Below are 19,316 nucleotides of genomic sequence, written 5' to 3' on the forward strand. Positions count from 1 at the left end.
GCCAGCTGAACATGAGCCAGCAGTGTGCCCGGTGGCCAAGAAGGCCAATGGCATCCTGGCCAGTATCAGGAATAGTGTGGCCAGCAGGAGCAGGGAGGTCATTTTTCCGCTATACTTGGCACTGGTGAGGCCACACCTTGAGTACTATGTCCAGTTCTGGGCCCCTCAGTTTAGGAAGGACATTGAGATGCTTGAGCGCATCCAGAGGAAGGCAGCTAGGTTGGGAGGGGGCTTGGAACTCAAGCCCCATGTGGAATGACTGAGGGAACTGGGGTTGTTTGGCCTGGAGAAAAGGAGACTCAGAGGTGACCTTATCACTTTCAACTTACTGAAAGGTGGTTGTAGTCAGGTGGGGGTTGGTAACTTTCACCAGGCAGCAACTGACAGAATGAGAGGACACAGTCTCAAGCTGAATCAAGGGAAATAGAGATTGGATATTAGGAAAAAGTTTTTCATGGAAAGAGTGATAAAGTTCTGGAATGGTTTGCCCAGGGAGGTGGTGGAGTCACCATCCCTGGATGTGTTTAAAAAAAGGCTCGATATGGCACTTGATGCCGTGGTTTAGTTGAGGTGTTAGGGCATGGTCAATTGATCTTGAAGGTCTCTTCCAACCTAGTCATTCTGTAAATTCGGTGAAAAAGGCCTTATGAGTTGATATCTCATCTATTAAAATGAAGAATAATATGATATCTGCTTTTTTCTGTAGACTTTTTTTTGTCATTGGTAACATTTTTGTCCCAGATTCAGAGCATCACAGATGAGTCTCGAGGCTCAGTTAGAAGAAAAAGCTACTCCAGTCCATTGTCCATTATCCAAGATGCTCAGGCACTGCTGAGTAATGATTATCAAGAGGAAGAGGTAGCTCAACATAGTGCTGACTATGACTAGACTATATTTTCCATTGCAACACTTCAAGTACCGCTATCGCAAACTGAACTACATATTAACTACAATTTTTTCTAAATTAATTATGTTACCCTGTATTTTTTGTCTTTAGATTATGCTTCTGTGACATGAACTATATTCTCTTTCTCACAATTATTTTCCATAAAAGAAATAAATTTCTGAGACTGTCTGTTTTCTTAAAAGCCAGAAGCAGGGTGTTACATTAATAAACATATTTCATGCTTTCATTGACTTCCTTTATAGTTCTTCTATTGAAGTACTGAAGATTCTTTCATGCTTTCATTGCCTTCCTTTTTAGTTCCTCTATTGAAGTACTGAAGATTCTTGGAGACTGTATTGATATACTAGATATTTTAGGGAGTGGAAGCCATTTTTATTTGCAAGCTATTATTAACCCATATATGTCATTACTGTATTATGTGGGGTGACACTGAAAGGAAATGGACTGGTATAATCAATGAGTTTAGTGTGCACTTGAAGTGTTGCTCATATGTAAAATGTGTAGCCTAGTTTGTAGAAGTGGTGTATACCTTTGCATTTCCCTTTCATCATGGAGTGAGAGAGCAAGCTGTTGTGTTTCATTAATTGAATTTAGTATCAAAATAGCACTAACAAAAATGTGCTTTTGTTGTGTTTGCATGTTTATAAACATGTATTATAGGTCCAGAATTTCTCTTGGTCTCACTGTCTTTCTAAAAATGGCAAAATTTCTTCCATTGAAGCATAGTTGTACTGAACTCACAGTTTTTAATTTGAAATTTTAGTACATTGAATAGTGCTGCATGGTATTTACTATATTGGCATGTATTTGTCAGCTGTTTTGATTCTTGTAATAGAACTGTATTCACAGTAACTTCTGATTTGTGGTCTTGGATCATCATTTAATTATCTGTGAATGTAGGAAGACCATCATACTAAGAGATATTTATGTGAACCTCACAACTGCACTCCAGAATTTGGGAATCCTGAAGGATAGGGACTAGGAAGTAATTTAGGGAATATACTGAAGCTCAAAGGCATTTAAAACCACCTGCAATTGCAGTTTGTGAACCACTAGAGGAATTGCTTTTCTGAGAACGAAAGTACAATTCTCATCTGCTTGGATTTTATTCATGGCTTTTATTGACCTGCACAAAATTCTTAATTACCAGGTATGTGGACGGACCATGACTATGTCTAACATGTGAATAATTGAGGTTCCCAAATGGAACAGGAACTTCAACTCATGATTTAACAAGTCTCTGAATAGCTTTCAGAACTGTTAAATATCTTAAACAAAAAGCAAACAAACAATCGCAGGATAAAATAAATACCACCTCCAAAACAAAAAATTTCAAAGCACAAAAGGAATCCTGCCCCCAATTACCAATTCACTTATAATTTTTAGAGTCTAAGGTACTGTATTTGTGTGATATTTGATGGAAGTAGAGAAGCCTATGGAAAAATTATTATGAGAGAAAGTAAGTAAATAATGTGTTAAATATTTAATCTTCTTTTACTCCAAAGAAGCAAGGAGAATGGAAAATATGAAACACAATATTCTTCCCACATGCATATGCGCTTTTTTCTTCTTGAAGTTGATTAGCGTTTCTACTGTGAAAATGGAAGAGAAGGCCCCTTCATGGCTAGATTGGTTAGATTTGTTATGTAATATGCTCTTGTAGGCATAAATAAATCTATAACTAGACTTCAAATCAGCCAGTCCCATACTGACATCAGAGATTGATGTTGTAGTTCAGCTAAAGGCATGTGAAATGGACAATGTTTACAACAGTAGCTGAGAAAATAATGTAACTTGTGAACAATGAGAATACTGACTTTAAAATTTTTCATTGGCAAAACACCTTGATGTTAATAAAATGCTCTCTGATGGAATTCAACCTCACTTTAGTTAATTACAAAAGTAACATTCCATGTAAGATATAGTCTTGCAAATATAAACAAATATGAACATTTTTACAAGCAATTTCACTTCATGCTGAAGTCACAATAGTCTCATATTTGTTCAGAAAGTAAAGGTGCATTTTTCTTTGGCTTCTTTGGTTCTATGACTGTGAAACTCCTTTTCAAAACTGTAATAACATGTAATTTACAAATGCTGATTTTGGCTGAATTTTGGGGTGATTATTTGTTTTGTGGCCAGGCTCAGCTGATCCATGATAAAAACACTGCCTCACGCTCTGCTCCAGCAGTTGAAGCAAGTGTGGCTGCTGCTGTGCCAGAGAAAGTGCAAATGACCTGGACTAAAGAAAAGTTTGTAGCAGAAAAGCATAAAAACAAGGATCCCAATGTGTCTGGCTTTAAAGATATTTTCAACATGAAGCCGTGAGTATGCATGTGGTATTTGGAGCTTTTTATTTAATTGTATTTTAATTGGGGGGGGATGGGGGGTGGGGGGGTGGTTCTAGTTTGTTGTTTTGTCTGAGTTTTGCTTTTTAAGAGATTCTGCTTTATTTAAAATTGGATACAAAAATGAGTTTTTTATACACTTCACTTAAATGGCATCCTTATAAAAATAGCATAGACTTGGGTGGAATGACTGTAAAGAGTCATTCACAAGAATGTTGTGAGTGAAGTTTAAATATGACAGCCTTTAAGCTGTTAACTCAACTTCTGGGTTGTACCAGAAAGCATATGCATTAAAAAGCTTAATGATAACTTTTTATTTCTTCCTGTGAGTGAAAAATTAGTGTATATGTCCCTGTATTTTTATTGTGTTTGGTATTAGAGGGAGTTCCAAAGAAGCATATAGTCTTTCAAGACATTTAGCTTATGTTTTTGATTTTAGGTGCATGATTTTGCGTGTGGGGGGTGTTTTCTTGGGAAGAGAGGGGAGTGAGGAGTTTTTGTTTGTTTGTTTTAATGGACATGCAGCCCTCATCCTGTAAATTAAAGAAATAGAAAACTTGTGTAAATATGTATGTATTACTATATTAAGTATTTCCTGTTTAAATGTTCCTTAATATCTTTTTCTTAAAAAGATAAGAGCTACTCCCTGTGTCAAACCAGTGTAGTACACACAAAAACAATGACAGAAGGAAATCAGCTTGTTTCCTCATGTTCTGATCTGAACATGCGTCTTTTCTTAGTTCTGCAAGAAGACTGCACTTAGAAACATAGCTTAAATTATTTTCTGCACATGATCAAACCAAAACTGTGGATGTTAAGGGAAATCTTAATATCTAAATGAAACACATCTTAAATCTAGGACTTGTAGGCATTGCAGTTAGAAAGAATATTTTAAATTAGTACCCTCATGTCCTAAGTCCTGAGTCCTGGATTTGCTTTGAACTCTTTAGAAACAGCTTGCTTTCTGCACATTCCAAAAGTTATTGTGCTCATGCTCTAAGGCATTGTCCTAGGCTGCATTATATTCTAATTATTAGGGGTTTTTAGAATTTATATCTTTGAAACATTTCTTATTACTACTCTGGAATTGTACAAAACACTGATTTCAGATAATATTATTTTAAGACTACTATATATAGTTGGGTAGAAATTACAGTTCAAACTTGGTGTGCCTGTATATTATATTAATATTGTTGACTTTAAAATGTACCTGATGGCATAATTTTTTTTTCTATGCATTTGCTTCCCTTTCACATAGAGAATGGGAAAATCTGTAAGTCTAAATTTCACTTTACCTAAACCACATAGGCTGGATTCTCTGGTTCTTGTGATCTTGTACATTGTATGCATGGTTCTAAATTGTAATTTGCAATGCATGTATTTTTTTGTTCCTTGTTTAATATACTGTGATTTAGCACGTCATTAAACAAAATATCATTGTGACTTTTTAATGTTCTCTTAAATATGGTCAACTTTCTATTCAAGGTAAGTCACAAAACCTGTGTTATAGTTTCTGTAAGAATATAAAACTTGACAGTACTTCTCTGCACCAGCATAATATTTAGTGTTTTAATTAACTACATTAAAAAAGAAATATATGTTTTTTTCTGGAAGAATAGCCTCCCATTGTGCTGTAACTACTTGGACAATAGTGAATATTTGTTCACAAAGGGAACTTTCATGTTTCATCATGAGTCAGTTCTTGTCTGCCTTCTACCAACCCATGCATGTGTAGAAGTAACAAAAGTTTGGTCATACATTGGGTATGACAGCATATAAAAATGGACTACTTCATCTCTTGCGTGGAACTTACTTGACTGCTCTGCTTTTTTTCAGAGTCTTCTTAATTTCAGCATTTTCTTCAGCATTCTCTTAATTTTATCTGCTTAACAAATTGAGCTTCTTATAAAAATTTTGGAAGTTTACTTTGTCTACTGTGTATGATTTCAGTTCTACCAGTGCTTCAAGGATAAGTGGTGTTAGCCTCAGTTTGCATTTTACACACCATGAGCCTTTATTTCAGTGCTGAATTTTTCCCCACTCTGTCACAAAGTTGCACCCTGCATTTTATTTTCAGTTTAACAATATTTCAGTTTCCATATTTATGCATCTCAGTTATACAATCTTGCGTCTCTTCATAGTTCTTTTTAGTCATCTCAAAATGCAGGTCTGCTTCCAAAAAATGGAATTTCAAGCTTTCCTTTGTTCCGTGTATAGTTTTGGTACAGTTGGTTCTTAGGATAGCTGGCCACCATAACAGAAAATCCCCCAGGAGGGACTGATAAACTCAGTTTTAGAAATATCATTCTCTTGTAGCGGGGAAGATGGGAGGTGGCAGAGCATGAAGAATCAATTTAATTGATAGGGCTGGTTTACACTGGCCACTAAATTTCAGGCCAAATGACTTTTAACTATTTATTTGGGGGAAAAAAACCCAAACAAACCCAAAAACAACCCCTACTTTTAGGCAGCAGATCTTTTAGATAAATGGACTAAGGTAGTTTTAAGATTTTTGTCACACTGTAGCGTGTGACTCATTTCCAGCCTTGGCTAATTCTACACACAGCTGTTTCTCAGGAACTGTAAGGAAACTGTTCTTTTGTTCTGAAAAACTACTGAACCATACAAAAGAGATACTAAAATAAGGACATTTTAAAAACCCTAGCAATTTTTTCTTCTTGTGCACAGATCTACAACAATTATATTTGTAGGTTAAACAAGGAAAATATTAGGTAATGTTGATAATGTAAAGTGATAAGCTCAATTTCAGTTCACTGCTTACTGCCATACTGTTACAACATAAGAAGTTAGCATTTTTTTCAAAATTCTGTGGTGTTTCTGAATTTTCTTCAGCAGCTGGTAGAATTTAGTAATGTTTCCAAAAGAGCATGAGTAAACTCTTTTACTGTACAACATAAATATTGTGATCTTTCTATTGCATTCCTGTAATTTCATTGTTTGGAAATTCTTGTATAAATCCAGTTACTTTTTAATGTAAGTCATTAAACAAAATTCTTAGTGGTTCTTGTCTGATCTGTAATATCTATTGAAACCATTTTTTATTTATCTTGATAAAAAATAATTGACAACTGGAAGATTTGTGCATTTTGACAATTTACTTAGAACAGCTTGAATTTCAGAGTTAAATATTCTTGTCAAATATATTGCATTTTATTTATTTTAAATATGGACATATTCAAAATTTTCATATTCAAAATAAATACTACTATCTATGAAAATACCTTGTTTTACATACTTATAATTTCAAATAAATATGGTATGATTCAATTACGTAAATGTTATAACCATGCTTAATAATGTTTCTTTGTATGCTAGGAATCAGTCAAATGTGAGAAGAATGCACACTGCTGTGAAGCTCAATGGAGTAGTGCTTAATAAATCACAACATGCTCAGCTAGTTCTCCTGAATATGCCTGGACCTCCTAAAAACAGAAAAGGGGATGAAAACTGTATCCTCTACTGTATTGATTCCATATTTCTTGAAATTGAGAATTTCATGTTTGTGATTCTGCCATTACCTGTTGGGATAACCATTACTAAGTAGGGTAAGCATAAGTCTGCCTATAAGAAAATCACATAAAGAGAGTTAAAAAATAAAACATAAAAAATCTTGATGGGGGGCGATTTATTGACATAAAGGATTTCCTTAACTTTGAAATAATTTTAAAACTTCCTATTCTTATCTTTTTTTGTAGGTGAGTAGGGCAAAACTAAGAATTTTCCCCAAGTTAGGCTTTACTTCCACTTGAATAACCAGCTAGCAGGACAGTAAAGGGTGACACAGAAATACACTTTGATGAAATTGTTGAACTCTATTTTTGCATTATATGTTAGACTTTCTGAGAGATTACTAGATATTTTGTTTCACTTCTGAGTAAATTCCTTGACCAAATGATATTTCAGACATGGAATTTCTGGAAGTTCTGACAGAAGGTCTAGATAGAGTTCTCCTAGTCCGAGGCAGTGGACGTGAAGTGATCACCATTTATTCTTGAACTGTTTGCCAAACACAACACACCCCTCACCATAAGAAAACAAAGTTTTTTGCCATAATTTGAGCAGCTTCATTGTCTCCTAGTGCATTGAAAATTAGCTTCAAACTGAATCTTCTGATGATGTGTTCTTTTTTTCCCAGCAAGATGCTCTATTTAAATAATATTTTAAGCAGATTTATGTAGAAAATTAATAAATGGTGAATTAATAAATGGTGGATGGCTTAGGATATTTATATGCAGCGTATTCTGACACTTCTTAAGCTGTGGTAAAACAAAAAAAAATTGTTAATGGAATCATATTTTTAAAGATATAGAAATGTCATGTCATAATCAAATGATATTTAATCTTTGCATCTAAATAAAAGGGAAGGGTTTTAGAAAAGGTTGTCTTTTTTTCATACAAAAATGCTGCTATGTTGCTTCTTTTGGAATTAGTCATGGTTCAGGAACCTTCCTTCCGAGATGTATACAGCCAGTCAAATTTATTTATGAAGTGAATTAAGTGTTTCCCAGAAGTTCGTTATTTGCCATCCCTGTTAAAAATAACATTTCTGTATTTAAAATACTTAGGTAGCTGAAACCTCCAGATTATAGTAAATAGATAAACTATGTGAGTTCTTTTCTATTAGGTACTAGCAGTTACCGGTTTTTTGCATGATTATAGCAATAATGCAACATGAGAGCATCCAACTTATAGGAAGGCTGTGGTGCAGGAACTCCACCTGGTTCCAAATATAATTCAACAGTTGATAAACCACAACAAGGTGGTTAATGAAATGCAGTCTCTTGTTTTCAAATATTTATATTTTGAAAATGTTGTATGTATGTGCTGCTGTTTGAAATAAAATCTGCTTTTCTGAACTGAACGAACTCCTAAATGTTTTTCATTTGAAATTGTTGAGTAGTTTAGTTTAGGTGCTCAACAGAAACCATTTGCTCCTGTTACAATTCTCTTCCTTTTTAGGCAGTCTTAATTTTGTAAATGTTGTTGAAGACCTAAAGTGTATCAGAAGATTGTTCTGCTCTAAAAAGAATAGGTCTGTTTAAACATATAAACCACTATCTTATTTTTTTCTTTTTTTTTATTCCTTTATAATACAATCGAGATGTCTATTGCTCAGACTAGAACAAGAGTGATGTAGTGCCCAAGTCCCTGGCTAGGCTCAAGGCCAGTGTTTTTATCATAACACTCAGGTGAAGTAAGACAAAGCTATAAATAGCAAAAGCTGAAAGCAGCCATTACCTGTCCCTGTAGTTTGATGCACAGGAACAGAAGGAATAAAAAGGTAATCAGGTGGCCCAGTGAACTCCTGATGTGTCAAAAGCACTGCTGAGATACTTCAAAAGGCAATTGGAAAGGCATGCTGCACGCCAGAATGTACTCATATACCACTTGGTGTGACTGCAGCTCTATGCCTTTGGTTAGGAATAGGTCTATGCATAGGCATTTAGAGGTACCTTGGGGGCACACCAAAGACACTCCTTGATTTCTTAGGTACTGTGAAAAGCACATGGAGGTCCTGTGGACAGATCAGGAGGCATGTGAAGGTTCTAACTTTCCACAGCATATCAATTGAATTAAAAAACATTCTCAGGCCAGTGAGGAGAAGAAAAACATCAGCAGATGCCCCTACTGCACTCCAGATGGCTCTAAGCTTTTCATGGGACATATGAAGGCACTCCGTGGGCTGCGGTGCAAGGTCATTAGCAGGCATTTATAGAAAGGATATGTGGGGTTGTGGGTTGGAGACAGAAACACGACACACGACCAGTGGGTCATCAGCAAACAGCAATCAGTTTAATATGTCTGCCCCTTTTATAGGGACTTTGGATTTCCCAGGCTCAGATAGTTGATTGGATGACCTCTCTCTGCCCATCTCTAGCCAGTGGTGTATCAGCATCTGAGCTAGAACAGGGTTGGCTGAGGTCTTTGCTTGGGTTTGAATTCAACCTATCTGTGCCTTATCCAGGGACTTGCTTTCTTCTAGGTTGGTTGAGTTTAGGGGCAGCTTCAGATCAGCTGCAATGCAACAACAGACAACTGCAGACAGTTTGTAGTAAAAGGAATTATAAAAATTTAGTTTAGAAATAGGCTTTCAGAGGCATCTGGGACCTACCAAAAGCTCTATGAATTCCCTTAGATGCAAGAAAAGAATGACAGAGGTTTCTGTGGGCATACCAGTAGGCATTTAATAAGCTTGTGGAAGTGGTAGCAAACAAACCTTCAAGCTGGAAAGTAAAAAACATGAACTTAGGAAGTTTTTGAAGATCCAACTTCAGAAAAAGATAGGCTAGGCTTCTGAGACTCTTATATGGGCGTGTGTGTTACAGGGGCCACCCATGCTGTGATGGAGGAGGACATGCAAACACACACATGCCGGCTTCATTTTTTTTGAGATTTGCTTGTAGGTTCACAGTATTAAGAATTACAGGCTATGAGTTATCAAACACTATGATTTAAAGTGGTGGATAGGTGGGATAGTCACATGCAAGACTAGTCAGGGCAAAATGCTGTTGAAGCCTTTTTTCTGGTGATGGTTTGTTATATTTCCTAATGATAAGAAAGAGCTACAGGACAATTTTGGACCTATTCTCACCTGTAAATCTGTCTCCTGCAACCTTTAAATATGTCAAAAAGTGAGGTAAGAATCCATTAACTTGTGGCAGTAAACATATGTCTTGGTTTGAGAGGAAGTGAGTTTTTTGGGATGCTGTGATCAAACCAATAGGTGCTCAGATTTGAATATTGGCACCTGGTGTGGCTACTGAGGACATGGATATGCCTCTGAGAACACAGGGAGTTAAAAGCTGTGAACTCCCAGGGGGAAGCTCTCTTGGTTTCTGGTGAAAGAGGTCAGACCTGCCCTGCCCAGCTGTGGGCTGGGCGGGGGAGGGGAAGCCACAAGGCCTGAGTGAGATAGGATGGGGCCTTGGCCAGAGAAGGGAGGTGAAGGCCCCTGCAGGATGAAAGGGTGGAGGAACCCTGAGAGACATTGGGCAGCCCCCCCCCCCCCGAGGAAGAGAGAGCCTGTGCCTGCGCTGGTGCCACCTTGAAATTTGATAGCACGGCTGGCCAAGAAGGAGAAAGGGGGGGGTGCAGCGAGAAGGTGCCCAGCAGGGCCAGCGTGGGAGTTTTGGACAGGCAGAGCCTGATATTTTAACCCTTTTCTTGGATGATGGAAACCTTACAAATGCTGATCCTCCTGGAGCTGAATGAGGAGAGAGATAGAGATGGAATAGCAGGAAATGGGCAAGTGTGATGCAAGTTTGTGCAAGTGAAAGATGTCCAAGAGAAGTTGAGAAGAATCCTAGGTGGGAGGAGATGATGGAGTGGCCTTTGGCTGGACTTTTCTTGTATAGCCATGGACAGAACCATTTTTCCTGTGACACAGAGACTGCATTTAGAGGGAGGCAATGGCTCGGAGCCAAGAAAGTGCAGTGATGTGATGTGAAGGAGTGCGTGAACAGAGATGACGAGTGAGGAGGGTGGTAGTGCCCTCGATCTTCAGTGAAGGAGAAGATCTCTGTTCTTGAGACCCCTCAGCCCCAGGGGGTGAAATTTGAGGGGGGAGAGGTGTCCCAAAATTGAGAGACTGTGTTCTTTTTGGAACTGGGCAAAGCACCCTTAAAAGGAAAACCCTAGAAGCAGCTCTGGTCCATGCGCAGTGGTGAGAGCACTGTACATGGAAGGAAGATGTCACGATGGCAAATGTTCTCCAGGCGGTGCCACGTGTGACATGGAAACACATGAGGCTTCAACTGTGTTTCCTGGAGAAGCCCATGGTGCAAGAGGGACTCCTCTCTTCTTGATGAACTGAGAATTGATTATCTGAAGGGTGGAGATGGACTGAGAGTTAGTTATCTGAGAGGTGATAACTGAATTGAGAATCCAAGGTTTTGTCTTACTGTGATGTATTGGAAGTTTGGTGGGGGAAGGAGGAAGGTTTTCCAAATCTTCTGTGTGTTTCTTTTATATATTATAGGTTAATAAAGTTTTTTTTTCCCTTTTATTCCTAAGCTAGAGCCTGCTTTGCTCTATTTCTGATCACATTTCACAGTAGACACCAGAGAGAATGTATTTTCATGAGGGCACTGGCATTGCACCAGCATCAAACCATGACAACATAGATCATGGATACTATTGGCAATGATGAGAGAGACAGGGAGACTGTGAGATGGTCAAAATAATCCAAATTTATTGTGGACTACATTGCTTATATACTATTTTAGGAAGACTAGTAACGTTTTAATACAATGACTGGGTTAATCATCACATAAACAAACATACATTTTACAACATCTCTTGCTTGCAGAAGTCTTGATGTCATTTTCTTTTCCAGTAAGTGAGTGTAATTTAATCTTATTGCAATCTTCAAAGCTGTTTGTTCTTGCCAGGGCATCTTGATTATCAAATCTATTATGCTAACCAGGTCCAAAGTCCATCATCTGTCTTATGTGTCCCAATATCTCCCTCTTCTCTTTTCAACCAAAACCACTCCTTTAATGGCCTTATTAATTAATCTCTGCATACATTGAAACAAGCAAGATATCATGATTAATACAATTATTATAAAAAATCATCACAAACCCATTTTAAACAGAATCTTTTAGCTATAAACCTTAGCTACTAAAGGCTTTGGCTTGATCTTTGAAACATTCCCGATGACAGCCACAGGGGGAGCATTACTGGATTTAAAAAGTCTGCCAGAAGTATAATTGCACCAAAAGGCTTGATTCTTATATCCAAAGTGATAGGGAGAAACGTCCCAAGTTTTGGAATTATTTCTTCCTGTGTATTTAAAATTAACACAAAAATCCAGTTTCACAGAACCCAGAGGCTCTAATTCTTGGGGTTCTGAGGGTGTTTAAGGAGGGTAAGGGGTCAAATTTGATTTGATTTGATTTGATTTGATTTCAAAATTTTTAATGTAAATATTAGTGTAAAGTTCTGGAGGAGCTATATTCCACCCTATTTTTTTTTGTTTTTAATAATGTGTGTTTCTTGTTATGAACATGGAGGCAACATAAAAGCAAAACAATAAAACCAATAAACTTATACTAAGTAAAAATAAATTAGATAACATGTACAACTAGTAGTACATGAAAAATACAAGGGTGATTTAAAACAATGCATTATCAATTTTTTAAATATTGTACTGTTACTTAGAATTTGTAGTAATTGGCAAGCTTCCTTCTAAAGGGAGAGATTGGAAAACCATTACTGGGTAAGATTTCCAAGTTCACTTCAAAAGAAGATTTAGATATTATAGGTCTAAATTTGGCAAGTCAAAATTACTTGAGTATAGTTTTGATGTAGAAAACACTTGGGTTTATTGGTATATTTCCCTACAAGTTAAGGCCAGGACTCGGCCAGGGTCCAGGCTTTAACTGGAACAGTCTTTTTAATCTTTTAAAAACCTCTAAGTAATAGTAGTTAGAAAATTTCTTTAAAATAATGCATGTCTTATAAATAGCTATATAACAGTATGTGGAGGTTTGTAAATCAGGTGCCTTTGTCATTTACCTTTAGCTAAATAATAGCAAAAAAAAGGCATTAAACAGCTTACAACTGATAACAGTCATAAGATGAAATTGTTACTCATTCTTTAGTTCTACTTATAAGCAATAAAATAGCAAAAATTGTTCTTATTTCTATAACAAAATAGCTGTATCTCACAATTTAAATTAGTAAATCCTGACAAAATTAATTTAGGCTTTATGTCAATCATTTGTATAGCAAGCGGGCATACCTATGGGTGGTGCAAACAGTGTTGTAACTCATGGGGAGGTTCCTTGCCTGGCCCCTGCTGTAGGGCAGGGGCAGTGGACAGGAACATGGCTCTGGCCATCTGGTACTTGACCAGGTGATCGTTAGCCACAAACTGTCAACAGAAAGTGCTCTCACTGAAGTGTATGTGTTCCTTTCTGATTGGTAAAGTCATGTCCACATTATTGCCTGAGAAATTTGTACTAGCAGCAGTAGTGTACAAAGAAACTTCCTTAATATTTATCTTTTTGTGTCTATTTTTTTTTTTTACCAGTGACTGTGGCAGTTACTTTTTGCCATCACAATGTTAAGGGGTTTGTTCTAGAAATATGTACACTCTATAAAAAGTCTCTTGGTTTTGTTTACAGAGCTTGTGAACAAATGCATAGGTTCAGACATTCATATTGTAATGAAGAATGATTAAAATATTGTTGGAACATTTCTCAGATTTGATGACTTTGTCAGTATCCTTTAATGGAAACAGTTAAGGTCATTCACTTTATGCTTTGGCTCAAGTAATTAACTGCCTTTGAGTTCATTCGCTAGAACCATTCTCTATTATTTAGTTGAGAGAGGAATGAGGGATTTGTCTTTAGAAACAAGCTATGGGTCTGCTGGTAGATAAAACAAGCGCTGAGAGATAAAAGAAACAATGGGAAGGATTCCACTGATTGATGAATGGAAGATACTTGCTTTTACAAATAAACTTTAGGTTTGATGAAAAATGAAATTGGACATTGAAAGATGAAAGAAACAATGGGGAAAAAACCCCTAAATTCCATAAGAATTAAAAATTAATAATCAAATGGGAGGATTATACATTAGAGGGAAATCTTTTGTATTAGGCATTTTGGGAAGTCTGTACCTCTCAAGTACCTCAGCCAGTCAGGAAAGAGAGAAGGGAAATGCAGCCAGGAAATTAGGATAAAAAGGAGGCTGCATCCTCCAAAAATTTGAGAGAGCGCGGGGGAATGCCCCATGGCCTCTCCCTTTATTAGAATAAAGTAAAAGGACTCCTCTGTCTCCTTTTCAGACATAAACCTCTGATGTTTGTGGATTAATTTTCCTGACAAGCTGGGGGCTCATCCTGGAATCTTTCCACTTTCTGGGGCAGCGGGCAGTGAGTGGAGCTGAAGGTGTGCCTCACCCAGTTTGGGTGATCAGCTCCTCTTGGTGGCGGCCGGCACCAGGCAATTGATTGGGTTCCTGAGCCTGTCCAGGAGACAGATGAGTGGCAGACCAGGGGTGTCCGTGTAGAGTCCACAGGGAAGGACCACTGAAAATCTCACTGGTGAGTAAAATGGGATCTTCAGGGAGCAAACCTGGGAGGGCACCCATGGAGAGTAGCACAGGTGAAACAAGGTGCCCATGGAGGGTTGCAAGGAGGGTTGCAACAGTAAAGCTGGGAAGCAGCCCCAGCAAAAGGTATGATGATCCTATAATACCCCCGGAGAGTCCCTCAGGGAGAATGCTGAGGTCTTGGAACAGATTATGCATTCACCCAGAGGTTACTATGGAGATCATCATAAAATATTGTTATTTTGTGTGGCCAGAGTATAAGTTGCCAGAGGGGCTTATATGGCCACATTATGGAACACATAGAATTTGTGTTGAATTTTGTGAAGGTATTTAGAGGAGAATTGGAAAGGATGGATTGAAAGGGAAGGTGGATTGATATGGATCAGACAAGCAACAGGAGAATTTTATGTGTTAAGAAAAAAAGGGAGGAAGAGGAAAATGGTGAGGATTGGGATGCAGGTCCCCTGTATCCTCACCTCCCAGAGCAAGGGGATAAGGGAAATGCTGTTCCTTTGGCCCCACCTGAGAATAATGATGGTGTGGGGGGAGGAGAGCAGCATACTGTATCTCTCCCTAGAACTAGAAGAGGAACTCAGTTTAGGACATCAGAAGCCCCCTGGACCCAAGAGACAGGGGTATTCAGGTGGCGCCACTCCACCAAGTTCCTTTGGGTGTCAAGGGGGAGGGTTTGGGTTTGTAATTGTACCACTTACTACCCAGGGTGAGGGTTGAAAAAAAGAATTAACCCCATATTTGGATGATCCCATCAGGGTGGGGGAAAAGATAGAGGAATATTTGGGAAATGTGGATTATACATGGAAGGACTGGGATTTTCTTTTGGGGATTTTGTTTGGGCAAGCTTTGCAGAAAATATTAAGAGAATTTACTCCAACCCAGGAATTAGGTTGTTGCAGTATGTAGATGATTTGCTTTTATCAGGGGAAAAGGAAAAGGCGGTTGAGGAGGCTACTGTAAAACTGCTTAATTTTCTTGCCAAAAAAAAAGTCAAATACTTGGGACACATTCTGACTGGGGGGTTACAGGGTATTGATCCAGAAAGAATACAAGGGATTTTACAAGTACCATTACCCCAGACAAGGAAAGGAGTTGCAGCAGTTTTTTGCAGTTGGTGGGATACTGCAGAGCATGGATTCAGGATTTTTCTGTTGTGGCCAGACCTCTGTGTGACTTTTTAACCCAGGATAGTCCTGGTGTTGTGGTGTGGACACCAGAAGGAGAACAAAGTTTTGAAGAATTGGAGGACGGGTTGATTGATGCCCCAGTCTTGGCTCTTCTGGACTCATAGGGGAAATTTGAACTATATGTGGATGTTAAACAGGATCATGCTAAAGGAATTTTGGTGCAAGAGCATGGGGGAACATGGCAGCCTGTGGCTTATTTCTAAGCTGTTAGACCTGGTGGCCGGAGGCTGGTCCCATTGTCTGCAGAACTGTGCAGCCACAGCTCTGATGGTGGCTGAGGCCTGAGGGCTAACAAGGAGAGGGTATCTGATTGGTAAATTTCACATCAGATTAAAGATTTGTTGGCTGAGAGAGCCTCTGAGTGGATGACCAGCGCTCAGTTGTTACAGTGTGAATCTTATTTGATGGAACAGAGGGATTTAAAATTTGGAAGTGGAGAGGAGTTTAACCCAGACTCCTGTTTGGATGGCCCTGGGGAGTGGGGCCAAGAGGAGACCCTGACTGTGTTCGGGTGGTTGGCCTCAAGACCCTGGCTGGGAAGGATTTGAGGGATGCTCCCTGGCCTGAGGGAGAAAGTGCTGGTTGATCAGTCTTCAGGGGTGGTAGAGAGGAGAGATTTGCAGGATACTCTATCATGAATGGAAAGCAATTTAAGGAAGGGGGGAGGTTACCACCCACCTAGTCAACACACACAGCAGAGCTGTGTGCACTTGTGAAAGCCTGTGAATTATACCAGGACAATACAGTGAATGTTTTTACTGATTCTAAATATGCATATGGGTGACACATGCATTTGGGAGGCCATGGGAAGAAGGAGGTTTATTGGTTTGCAGGGGAAGGATGTTAGCTCATGAGATTTTGATCTTTCACCTGTTGGAAGTGGTGAGCTTGCCAAAAAGGGTGGCAGCAGTATGCATTGGGGGGGGGGGGTGGGGGGGGGTGGGGTGGGCAGAGTAGCTGGCAGGGTGCTTGGAGGAGGCAATGGAAGGCCAACTGGCTGATGGAGAAGCTTGGCAAGCTGCATTGTTACCAGCAATCTCTGAGATCGTCTCCTTGCTCCCAGTGATTACCCTGCTGCCAGAGAAATTGTTTTTTGCCATCAGAGGAACTTAAGATAACTAAAAAGAGTGGAGCAGAGGAGAAGGGAGATAATTGGTTTACAAGGGATGGTAAGCAGTGCATGCCAAAAGTTCTGGCCTTACAGTTGTTAACTATAGTATATAATATAGATAATTCATGCTATGTAGGTGTATAAAATATTATAAAGATCCAACATCTGCTTCTGACCATCGTAAGCCGAAGGCAGAGTTCTTTTTTTTTATTCAAACGGGTCTCGGACATCATCCAGATAAAAATCAGGTTGTCTGCTCCTCTGGCCAGGAGCAAAGTCTATGCAAATATTTCCCGGACTTCGGACTTCGTTCAGATAGCATCGAGTCTGTTAACGTGTGAATGGGACCTTCCTGGGCAATCAGCACCAATTTCCCAGGAATGCCAGACACTCACTAGAGACCCACCTGGACAGATTGCATCCCTGTTGCATGTGTAACATCCCTGTTACATGTGAAAGAAAGTTACCCCGGAAAGCACAGACAAGCCATTTGGATTTCTGGACTTACTTTTGTATATGTTCGAATCTGTATAGTCCCAGTTATACATCTGAAGGGACATACAGTAGTCTGTTGTCATTTCTGCCTCAGGCAGAATAAATGGTATATATACCGGCTGCAAGAAGCAATCAGGGTGAACCACCACAGAGATGCTGATGCTCTGTCAGATGATTCCAAGGTTCACCCAGCGCTGACACCCGGGGTTGACGCTGTCTTAGCTGTGGCGGGTTTTTTCGCAGTTCTATTTTTGTTGTCGATCTAATAAATTTTTATAAATTTTTTTGTAAATTTGGCTACCAATCTGATCATTTACCACATTAACTTCATGAAGGGAGTTACTGGGGCTCCCAAGGACTGGCAGAACCCTTCCTCAAAACATATGCTGCTATGGGTCTTTTTAGCAAAGCAGGCTATTGACGGTTGTTTGATTTGTACTAAAACCAATAACAGAGTTACAAAGAGACTTACTGGGGTGGGGGGGGGGGGGGGGGGAGGGGATGTAGTGTAGGGGAAGCCTTGGGCTCTACATCCCTTCCAGAGATGCCAGGTGGATTTTACTGAAATTCCCAGAGTGCAAAGATTTAAATATCTTCTGGTAATAGTATGTCAGCTAACAAGGCCAGAAGCATTTCCAGTCCTTTCAGCAACTACAGGATCTGTTCTTAAAGTATTTTTGGAACAAATAATTCCAAGATATAGGATTGTGGGAGCTATAAACTCTGATAGAGGATCTCATTTTACAGGAAAAATTCTTCAATGACTTATGACTGCTTTAGGGATACAGGGAAACTCCATACCCCTGGCACTCCCAGAGTTTGGGCCAGGTTGAAAGGATGAATGAAAAAATAAAGAAACACTGCCTGTTATAAATTATGAACAAGAAAACCAACTTAATAAATGTGAAAGATTTTATTTTTGCGACCAAAATACGGTCCTCAAAAACTACAGTCAAAGAGACAGCATCGAGCCCAGGACTGGTGCTGGGTGAACCTAGATCCAACCTCTATCACATCAGATATCCCTCTGTTCATGAATGCTGTTTCCAGCAAGGCTGTTTTATACAGTTTTTTTATGCCTGAGGCAGAGGTACCCTGATTTCTTTTGTAACCCTGCATATGTATGAAGGTTTCTTTCACTGTGCAGGGCTGGACAATTGCTGTTTCCTGAGTAGTGGCAGGCACTGATCATGTCAGGGGAAGTCGTGTATTCAAATGTATGTTTCTTGGTGACTTCGGTTATCTTGATTGATGGTATCTACCAAGCGATGATCCCCCTTGGGTGTTCCCTGATGGCTCTAGAGGAAGCCCATCTCTGCGCCAGCTACATTCTTTTATTAGTAAACGAGGCATTGTTCTCCTGCTGCCAGCAGGAGTTTCATAATTCTAGTATGGTAACCTGTCTCCAGGTTGCTCGTGTTCAGATGTTCTTAGGGTGTTAGATTTCTTTTACAATTTTTATTTTATACATTCTCTCTTTAAGCATGAATTATTTTATAATATATATTACAATTTTTCTTCTTTTATATAAACACATTAATTTATGTTTCTCACTCTTATATCTATTATCTACGTTTTAGCTAAAGCTACCTTTCACCTCTTAGGACTTCTTACAAGAAGAGGAGGGACTTTTTCAGACTCTCTCTGTGTCCTGTTCTCCTTGTGGGACCTTTTGGATAATTTGTGTTTCTATCACTTTTGATTTGTTTTTCAAATTTCGTTAGGACTTCAGATGCTTTACTTTCTTGTTCACCTTCCCTCCAAGTTCATTATTTTGGATATCATCTTGTTTTTGGAAGCTAGCTCCAGGTCTATTGGCGTTGCCGCTATTTGCATGCTCTGTACCACAGACTGTATCAACTTAATGAAGCAAGTTATTAGGCATGGTAGGAATATGACTCCGGCTACTGAACACATCACAAAAAAATATTAGCTTTTTCTACTAGGCTCTATTGAATAGTCGTTCTCACCAAGTTGCCCGCAAGATGGAATTCTATTTTTGCACTGGGACATGAGCCATCTTTTTAATTTCTGCTGCTAAACTTCTGATGGTTTCTCTATAATCGTCAATCTCAATGCAGCACTCAGACTCATTAAATTTTCCACACACTCTTGCTTCTTCAGCTAACAAATAGTCTAATGCTATTCTGTTTTGGTATATCAGAATGCTG

The 19,316-nt window shown here is 38.8% G+C and overlaps 1 protein-coding gene across 3 annotated transcripts in view; it reads left to right on the top strand.

The window, feature by feature from the left end:
- The window catches only part of LOC132328974 (solute carrier family 12 member 7), an 89,328-nt gene extending 81,191 nt beyond the window's left edge, over positions 1-8,137 (top strand). For all 3 annotated transcript variants that reach the window (XM_059849491.1, XM_059849482.1, XM_059849501.1), the window contains 3 exons: positions 3,050-3,231; positions 6,592-6,725; positions 7,180-8,137. In XM_059849491.1, coding sequence (XP_059705474.1) covers positions 3,050-3,231; positions 6,592-6,725; positions 7,180-7,271 — 408 coding nt within the window. In that variant the 3' untranslated portion in view covers positions 7,272-8,137. The remainder of the gene's footprint in view (positions 1-3,049; positions 3,232-6,591; positions 6,726-7,179) is intronic.
- Positions 8,138-19,316: the final 11,179 nt, after the last annotated feature.

This window comes from Haemorhous mexicanus, chromosome 1 (genome assembly GCF_027477595.1).
Source record: "Haemorhous mexicanus isolate bHaeMex1 chromosome 1, bHaeMex1.pri, whole genome shotgun sequence".
Classification (NCBI taxonomy): domain Eukaryota; kingdom Metazoa; phylum Chordata; class Aves; order Passeriformes; family Fringillidae; genus Haemorhous; species Haemorhous mexicanus.